The sequence below is a fragment of the Elgaria multicarinata genome, chromosome 21, assembly GCF_023053635.1.
Source record: "Elgaria multicarinata webbii isolate HBS135686 ecotype San Diego chromosome 21, rElgMul1.1.pri, whole genome shotgun sequence".
Lineage (NCBI taxonomy): Eukaryota > Metazoa > Chordata > Lepidosauria > Squamata > Anguidae > Elgaria > Elgaria multicarinata.
The window spans coordinates 2,623,767-2,633,469 of NC_086191.1; the positions used below are offsets into that span (position 1 = coordinate 2,623,767).

General features: G+C 49.2%; 1 protein-coding gene across 1 annotated transcript; it reads right to left on the minus strand.

The window, feature by feature from the left end:
- Positions 1–1,425: 1,425 nt before the first annotated feature.
- On the minus strand, positions 1,426–9,053 carry RBM8A (RNA binding motif protein 8A). Its single transcript, XM_063145632.1, has 6 exons — positions 8,913–9,053; positions 5,066–5,125; positions 4,214–4,291; positions 3,922–4,058; positions 2,524–2,660; positions 1,426–1,794 (listed from the first exon to the last, which is right to left on the minus strand). The coding sequence occupies exons 1-6, from the start codon at positions 8,977–8,979 to the stop codon at positions 1,749–1,751; spliced, it is 525 nt and encodes a 174-aa protein (XP_063001702.1). The 5' UTR covers positions 8,980–9,053; the 3' UTR covers positions 1,426–1,748.
- Positions 9,054–9,703: the final 650 nt, after the last annotated feature.

A 9,703-nucleotide genomic window follows, 5' to 3' on the forward strand; every position in this document is an offset into this window, starting at 1 on the left:
TTTTTTTCCCCAGGCAAGGAAGATGACAAAAACAAAGGACAAGGAGGGAAACGTGGACAGACAGAACGTGCAGGGCCTCAATCCGGCAAAGCAATAGTGCCAGCCAATGGCCAAAGCTACAATGGCCAAAGGATTTTGAAGGCCTCTAATAAGTGCAATGCATCAAGTAGGAAGAACAGGCTTTTAATTTCTTGTTTAAAAGAACAAACTTTCAGGTTCATCGAAACGTTATCAGGCTGCTTCAAACGACACCCACCCCCCAAAAAAAGGGAGTAGAGGGAGAGAAAAGGAAGTTGAAACAGAAAAAAACCCTTCTGTAGTGTGTGTGTCTTCTAAAAACAGAACAGAAAAGGCATCATAAAAGCCTCATGAGGTTAAGGCGAGCCATGCTGTGCTGGGAGATTTCACCAAGGGCTGAAGCAACCAAGAAGCAATGACAATCCCGCCCCCCCTTGGTAAAATATAGTAGCCAGCCGGCATTCCGTCCCAACTCTTACAAACAGTATATTTGGGGGATCTCATCACGCCCAGCACCATTCTCCCTGCCCTCTCCACTTTTGAACTCAATATCGGTCTTGAAGATAATTCTCAGGACTTTGAAAGCTTGCTAACTTTTATGAACTTCCAGCATCTGATCAAGGGGTCAGGAGACTCTCTGAAGAAAATGGAACATTCTGGAAAACCAGAGCTATAAACCCCCCTCTTCTCTCTGCCCCTCGCCAGCTAAGTCTTGTGCCTTGAATAAGTTATACAAATTGGGGGACATATTATATACACACACATGTTTTGAATACATTGATTTTGCTTCTGGTAGCTAAGTTTGGGAAGGGGGGGAAATGCTGTTTAAGTCCTCAACCCTCTCCCCTTGGCATCAGCTTCTGGCTTCTCTGTAGCCTTAAGGGTCAGAGAAATGTGCTTTGGGGAGTGAAAACTGTTGGATCTGCACAAGATGCCAAACTGGGTGCATGTGTTGCGTAACAAAAGAGGCACGAAACAGGTACAGCCCCAGGCATGGAGCGGACTTGGGAAGCACAATTTGTCGACTCGCCTATGGCGAATGAGAATCATCTCCAGGCGAACAAATACTGGAGAAGGAACAGGGACTTTTCTTTTCCCTTCAATGAAACACAGATGACTAATACAGCCATACATAAGCAAGCTAGTAACTTTTGCAGACTCATTAACAAGGCCAGTTCAGGGATCTTCTTCGTCGCTTCTGAGAACCCACCACAAGAAATGCTAAATCAGAGATGCTTGCCTCTGCGTAAGGCGAGTCTGCAGTCCTGACGGCTAAAATAGCTCGGCAGAGGGAAACGTGTAGACTACACTTATGTAACCAGCTGTGTAGGTTTCATCTAAGTCCCACCATGTCTAAGCCCCTTGGAATTACATTTCCTTGACAGAAAAAGATGTTACAAACACAAGTTTTGTTTTTAAAAAAATCCATAGCCTTTTTATTCCAAATGGTGTTATCCAAAGAGTCCCTCTCAGGCTTAAAAAGCAGACAGGTATCTGGTTCTCTTGTCAAAGTATGCAAAATAACAGAAGATCACAAATACTTTGAGACATCAATACAGAGAGGGATCAAAATAAAGAAATAACCCAAATGGACAAATATAAAATTAACCAGGAGGGGATGAGGCAATGCACATGAACACCCCTCTCAGCATCACCCAGGATGATTTTACACTACAGGAAAAGTAAAATACACACACACACATACACACACACACACAAAAAAACACGCTTCAGCGCCTCCTCCGGTCAGGACTCCTGCTCCTTCTACGGCCACCCCTGGGAAAGAGAGAAAGAAAGGCCCATGAAATTGTGCTTCATGTTTCTCCACATAAGCGAAGCCTGAGAAAGTAATAGGACTGGTTGAGATTGGTTAGGTCTCCTTTGGAGAAAGACTATCACACACAGAAGACAATTCTAAAACCAGCTAATAATTTGGAGCAGATAGCAGAAGGACAGCGTTGGCTGCTGGGAAAAGACCAAGATCTTGCAGCTCTCAAGGCCCCCCCTCCCCCAAAAAAGCAGCCATGTCATGCGACGATACAAATGTTTATTTGACTGAGAAGTGGATCTGGATCTGGATCCCGGGTTCACTGGCCACCTGGGCCGCAGAATCCGTTCACAGGACTCCTTGAACCAGATCTGCACTTTGCCTCAATCCCCCCTTCTGTAAAATGGGGACGCTACCAAGCCCGAAACGCTGTGAGGACAGACAGAATTTGCACAAAGCCGGTATCTAAAAGTATGCAAGTTGAATGCCTTGAGCAGGGCTCAAATCCAGGTTTTGCAAGGCCAGTAGCCCAGTGAGAGCCAGAACTTTCGTTCCAATACCCGTTTCTTCTTCTACTTAACTTCACGCTGCCAACCAGGAGATATTACTGACGGTGGCAAATCAAGAGGCACAGAATGCGAGTTCACTGTAAGCACCTGGTTCACCGTGAGGCGAAGATGCGCTAGTCCTGCCTGATCCCCCTCCCTCCCTCCCACTTGCCACTGGGGAACTCTCACCTTCGCTTCCCTTTCGGAGGACCCCTGACGAAACACCAGTCCACGCTGATCGGCTGCCCCATGAGATCCTGGCCGTTCAGCCCCTCCATTGCGGCCTGCGCTTCTTTGTAGGTTTCATACTCCACTAGCGTGTAACCCTACGAGGCAGAAGCACATTGAGGGGAAAAGACATCAGTCACCCGGAAACACATCCCCTGGTCAGTCTCACTGGCTCATCCCAGCCCACAATCTCCGTTTAACAGCACTCAGCGTTGGCAAGCACGTGCCAAGAAGCAAGGTGAGGACACCCTCCTTTCCTTATAAGCTTCATCTCAACCACCCATGTTTTCAGAAATCAAGAGTCGTCCCCCCACAGGCAACGTTCATCCCCACTTAGGTCTGAAGGTGTCATCTTTGCCCTCGTGGAAGACAATAGCCCTATATGGCTCAGGTCCAGGTTATTTGAAAGACTGTCTTCTCCCTTATGAGCCTGCCCGTGCTTTGAGATCTTCTGGAGAAGCCCTTCTCTCAGTCCCACCATCATCACATGTGCGCCTGGTGGGAACATGGGAGAGGACCTTCTTGGTGGCTGCTCCAGTGCTTTGGAACTCTCTTCCCAGGGAAGCTAGACTGGCTCCCTCCTTGATGGGCTTTCAGAAGCAGGCTAAAACGTTTTTGTTCCACCAGGCCTTTGGAGAGTAATTTGGTCCTCCATCTATATTAATGACTTGTAATTTTGTTGTGTATTTTAAGCGGGTTTTTTTTGTTTTGTTTTTACATTTCTTTTCCTAGGTTTTACAATGCACATTTTAAACTTTGTAAGACCGCCTTGAGACCCAGTATTGGGCAAAAGGCGGGATACAAATAAGTATAATAATAAATAATAATAATAAAACAGCAGCCATAGGTCATGCTGGCTGCGGATATTGGGAGCTGCAGTCCAACACACCTGGAGGGCATTAGCTTGGGTGAAGCAGAGGGAACCCAGCCTCAGCCAACAGCCAGAGGACTAAGGGCTGCAGAGAGGCCCGTCGAGGGAGGATCAGCCTGGCCCCAAACGGGTTTACATGCCAATTAACATTCCCAGCAGTTCAATCTTGCCTTGTCAAAACCAACCTCCCTCCTCTTACACGTTCATTCCACTGCCCTTCCCTCGTGCATCTGCTCTCTTGGGAGAAACCTGTGGAAAGGGTTAGTCGCTGTTTTGCTTTCTGTCCAGACTGCCAATGTACGACAAATAAGGCCAACGGCAATCTCCCTGGCACCTGGAACCCCTCAGTGCTGCTGCCTGGGCCGATGCAGAGCAGATCTCAGGCTTTAGGGAGTTTCAGGGCTGTATTACAGAGGTGTCGCTCGCTCCTACCACCTCCACAAGGGAGCCTAGAAAAAATAATAATACAAAAGCAACCGTTCCCCTACCTTGAGGTAGCCGGTCCGCCGATCAAGGTTCAAGTGGAGGTTCTTGATTTCACCAAACTCTGCGAACTTGTCGTGAATGTCCTCTTCTGTGGCCTCCTCGTGGACCCCCGTGACAAAGAGAATCCAGCCTTCTACCGCTGTAGCAAAGGAGCCCAAGACACAAAGAGCCCTCAGTTGTGTTCAGACAAAATGAGGGCCCATCCCACACAGTCGATCCACACGGGAAAGTTATTTGCCAAGACTTGGGGCCGGGGGAAAGAGGACAACGTGTTCTCTGGACACACATACTCACATCTCTGAGGACCCGGCTCATCTCCATCTTGCTCTACGCTGTCGTAGTCCTCACGGACTCGGGCCCTGGAACCCTCCTCTGATCATGTGTATGACGTACAGAGAGAGAGACAGACACACACACACGAAAAACACAGAGAGTACCAGTTAGATGGACAGAAAGCACTAACAACATTCCCCTTCTTTTAGGTGAATCATGAGAAACTCTACACAAGCAGGACTTATGGCTCCCCCTGGGCCTTTCTTCCAGGGATACTCCAACCTTATATTGTTCCCATGCAGGAGTCCACATGCTTGCTTACCACCATTGACCATCAGAAGAGCCCTGATGCTGGATCAGACCAAGGGTCCATTAGACCAGCATTCTGTTCACACAGTGGCCAACCAGCTGTCGACAACCCACAAGCAGGACACGGTTGTCACGAGAGGTGTCCCTCCCTTCTCTGGCAAGAGTGAAGCTGCGCGTTGAGAGGCACAAGCCCCCTCCAGAGCCCAGTACTACTCCGGGGCTGAAGGCAGCATCAGGGTTCAGCCCCGGAGTGGTGCTGGGCTCTGGAGGACCTCTGAACATTTCTAAATCTCAAGGTGATGTCAGAAACAAAACCCCTCCCCTCCCCGACAGGTTGGTGACAGGCATAATTTTGGGCACCCCCACCCCAACCCCAACCCAGCCAAAATTCATTGCCCAGTGTTCCCACTGAACAAGCGGAGAAGCAGACTGGGAAGGCAACCTGCCAAAGATCAGAGCAGGTGTGAACGGGATCTTTCAACAACTGCAGGTAAGCCAAGGGAGCAGAATGAAAGTCCCTTGAGATTAACATGCACCTGAGCCATGTACACAAGACAGCCTTACCTGATCCAAAGCCTCTGCCTTTCCGCTTCTTTGCTTTCTCCTTCAGCTTGTGGATGCTTTCTGCAGAGAGATCAAACATGGCTGGGTCAAATGGCCATCCAACACAAATGCATAAGATGGTTGTGGGGCTGGACTCCCTTGTGCAAGTTAAATGATGCCATTTTCTCTGAAAACCCACTCTGTAACACACACACACACACACACTCAAGCCCCATCACAAAAACTGGGTCCCACCAAGGACATGTTCCTTGGTGGGAGAGAACAGGAGGAAAATGGAGTGAGGGACACCTTAACCACAGAGGCAGGAAATGACAGATAAATTGTGGAAGGGGAGAAGGTGCCAGAATCAATCCAGGGGGGAAGCAGAGGAGCTTAATTCAGTAGAAGAGCAGGGAGGCTTATTTGTGGGGCGGGGGGGGGGGGATGGGGAGGAGACAATAAAGGCAAATATCAGGGTGGAGGCAGGGGAATGGAAAATAGATTTTCAGGAATCTGACAAAATGGATTCCAGTCTTGGAAGATTTATTCTACACGTGTTCACCTTTACGGTTCTCTAGGATTTTTGCAAAGCCTGGGCTCTGAAGATCTATTTAGCACATTTGCATCCCACCCTTCCTGCAGGGGCTCAAGCCAACATTTGTGGGTTCCTCCCCATCTTATTATTCTCACAACAACCCTGCAAGGTAGGTAGGTGTTAGGTTGAGCCAGAATATTTGACCTCACCACTTAATATTATTTCATTTATTATGGCAACCCTGAATGGGTTTTAGCCAATTACAAGTCATATATAAAATCAAATACAACATACATCAATACATATATTACATAGTATTATTCTACATATGGCTTCCGATAGGACGCCATTTGAATGATCATAGTTCTTAAAGTACATCCTTATTCAAAACGGCTTTCCTAATTTTTGCCACATTCACCGCAAAATAGGCTAGATTCAATGATATAGAATTCATTGTGAGAAGATGGATGATTTTGTCCCGGTCTGTGCTGTGGGGACCTGTGCTGAGTGAGAGATTTCAGTTCGTAACTCCCCAGACCACAGATAGACAAAATCCACAAATCAGGCAAGTGTTTCCCAAGCATCCAATAAGAGCGTGCCTGAAAAGGTTTCCTTTGGGACTGTGAAGCAGTAAGATTTCCCCATTCTTAGATAAGGCCTTGCAATGAGCAATCGTGAGAGCAAGAGCTGATGCAGAGAACTAACGGGACGTTGCCACCACCAAAGAGGTTAGGCAAATTCAACAGCATCTCTGCATCAGGAGACTTTAATGATCCAACTACACCAAAGTTGCAAGATTACCCATCGCCTGGCAGAAGCTGATAGGTTGGACCAGAGCAGCAGCTCATACAGAGGCAGAGTGGGCTGCCTCCAACTCTGTTCTGCGTGGTGTCTTAGTGACCCAGCACCCACTTTCGGGATGACTGAATTCAAGAAAACCTGCCGAGAGAGGGGAGCAGGTAGGCTGAGCTATTGAATGAGGACATTCCTGGTCCCGCATTCACCTCTGCCAGGAATTCCCTCAGGAGGTGGCCTTAATTGAGAGGAATCTCAGCCCCTCCCCTGTATCTGCAATAACTACTACTTGACCTACCTCACAGGTAGGTCAAGTGTAAGGATTACTAGATAAGTGTACATGAAGGGCTTTGAGCACTCCCAAAGAGGGTTCAACTATCACTAAGAAGTCAGAGAAGGGGGGAACAAAAATGAGATGAGCTACAAATCTGGGGATCCCAGGTTTGGATCTCTTAGCTGCGCCATTATGTCACTCGATAGCCTCAGCCCGTTTCTCTCTCCTGTCCAACATGGAGATAATAAAGGTCTTCTGCCTCCTGGGATTGTATGTAATAACATGGTTTGGATCTCACAGACAGCGATATACACGCTAAAGCATTATACGTTTCTCTGTTGCCAGCTGACACACAAAGGGGTGGTTGGGGTGGAACTGAAATAAAAGCTGAAAACCTTAGGTATGAGATGGAGCTATAAATCGGGACATGCCTCCGCATGTCCCGATACAATACGAAGATCTGTGGGATGGATTCCAACTAGAAAGCAAGTCAGGATCTACTGATAGACCTCCTGATAATCTGCAGCAATTAGCTGCGGCTTCTGGCTACCATCAGCAACCATTGTAAAAGCCCCACTTCCTGCTGCCCCAAAAATAGGCTTGGGACCGCAATACCTGATGGAACGCCTCTCCCGACATGAACCTACCCGTACACTGCGCTCAACATCTAAGGTCCTCCTCCGAGTGCCCACTCCGACGGAAGCTCGGAGGATGGCAACAAGGGAGAGGGGCTTTTCAGTGGTTCCCCCCCCCCCCCGGATTGTGGAATGATCTCCCCGATGAGGCTCGCCTGGTGCCAACATTGTTATCTTTTTGGCGCCAGGTCAAGATTTTTCTCTTCTCCCAGGCATTTTAACATTATTATTATTATTATTATTATTATTTATTTATTTATTTATATAGCACCATCAATGTACATGGTGCTGTACAGAGTAAAACAGTAAATAGCAAGACTCTGCCATTTTAACAGCATTTAACAACGTTAAGTTTGTTTTTAATGGACCCCAGAATTGTTGTTTTTAAATGGATACTGTTGTTTTTATACTGTTTTTTTATGTTTTTGATGGCTTTAAAATTTTGTATACTTTTAATGTTTACCATTTTTAATTGTTGTAAACCGCCCAGAGAGCTTTGGCTGGGGGGGGGGGTATATAAATGTAATAAAATAAATAAATAAATAAATAAAAAATTGGGCTGCAGGGGGTAGATTTAGTGCGAATGGGCTTGTACCAGTCATAGCCCCCTGGGCTGAACATGTGCTCAGAGGCAGCCCCGTTCCAGAATTCTCAGGGCAGCCTCCCCCAACCTGACGCTTCCCAGATGTGTTGGACTACAACGCCAAGCATCCTCCAGCCAGCGCTGTAGTCCAACACATCTGGGAGGTCAGCTGGATGGAGGGAGGTTGTTTTAGTGCACGTCCTCTTGCCTGAGCCACTGTGTTGTGCCTGGGCTCTGCTTGGGGGTGGGGTGGGGTGGGGGAGACTAACAAAAAAAAACCAAAGGAGAGGCTGCAGGCCTGAAACCCTCACATGCCTGGCGTCACGTGCTCTCAGGAAAGCCTCCCCCCTCCTCCGCCATGGGGACACACAGCTAGAAGAACTGAGTTTTGCTTCCCGCCCCCCCCCCGCTCTTCCTCATCCCTCCCAATCCCCTTTTCCTTTCATGCTGTGTCTTTTAGATTGTAAACTGGAGGGCAGAGGCCGTCTTAATATTAATTGTTATCATTAATCTGCATCAGCCCGCCTTCTCCAACCTGGCATCTTCCAGATGTGTTGGGCTCCAACACCCAACATAGATGCATGCTGGGAGTTGTAGCCCAACAGAGCTGGAGGGCGCCATTTTGAGGGGAACGGTGGTTTAAGGCTTAAATAAGTTGGAGCCGAGGGGAATATAAATACATAAAGGCCAACACTGCGGAGCTGTCGTCTGGCGTGCTCCCACCCGCCTCCTGGGACACGACAGGCCCCCTGGCCTACCTCACAGGGCTGTCGTGAGGCCTGCTAGGGGGTGTAATATTGATAGCGAGGCGGTCAAGCCCCCAGCCTTCCCCCAACGTGGCGCCCGCCAGATGTGATGGACTGGCCCAACACATCTGGCGGGCGCCAGGTTGGAGAAGGCCGGTGCTCCAGAGGAGGCTTTCCCAGCCGGAGAGCGGGGCACATGACTCCGGATGGGCGGCGGGGCTGCGGCCTCCCGCTCTGGCCTGCCTCGCAGGGCTGTTGTGAGGCCTACTGAGAGCTGCGATATGAGCCAAGAGGTCGTACCGTCGCCGTCCTCGTCCATGGCGAAGTCCTCGCCGCCCGCCTCATGGAGGTCCAGCACGTCCGCCATCTCGGTCCACCAAGCGTCTCGCTCTGCTGCCTGAGGAGAAGGGGAAGCGCAAGGCACGACGGGAAGGCCCGCCGGACGCGCGTCAGCAACGGAGGTCAGGCGGGGAAGGAACGGATGCTGGGAAGGAGGGAAAAGGGCCCCGGCGCCATCTTGAGAAGGTCTCTCCGGCGACGGGGTGAGGAGTGCGCCTGCGCAGCCGAGCTCATCGGGCTGGGGAGGAGAGAACGGCTCTCGGGAAGAAGGGAAAAGAGGGCGGGGCGGGCGCCATGTTGAAGAGGTCTCTGTGAAGGGATACTTTAGTGAGTACGATGGAGGAAAGGAGGGCTTCTGGGAAGAGGGACTGAGGGAGCCTGATCTGGGCCTTGGCGGGCGCCATCTTGGGAGAGGCATCAGATGAGGGCTCCTTGAGCAGAATTCAAAGGAAGTCCTACTTAGAGTACATCCACTGGAATGAATGGGGCTTGAGTTAATCATAACTTAAGCCCCATTCATTTCAACGGGTCTACTCTACGCATGACTCACTTAAGCCTCATTCATTTCAACGGGTCTACTCTACACATGATTCACTTAAGCCCCATTCATTTCAACGGGTCTACGCATGACTCACTTAAGCCCCATTCATTTCAACGGGTCTACACATGATTCACTTAAGCCTCATTCATTTCAACGGGTCTACGCATGACTCACTTAAGCCCCATTCATTTCAACGGGTCTACGCATGACT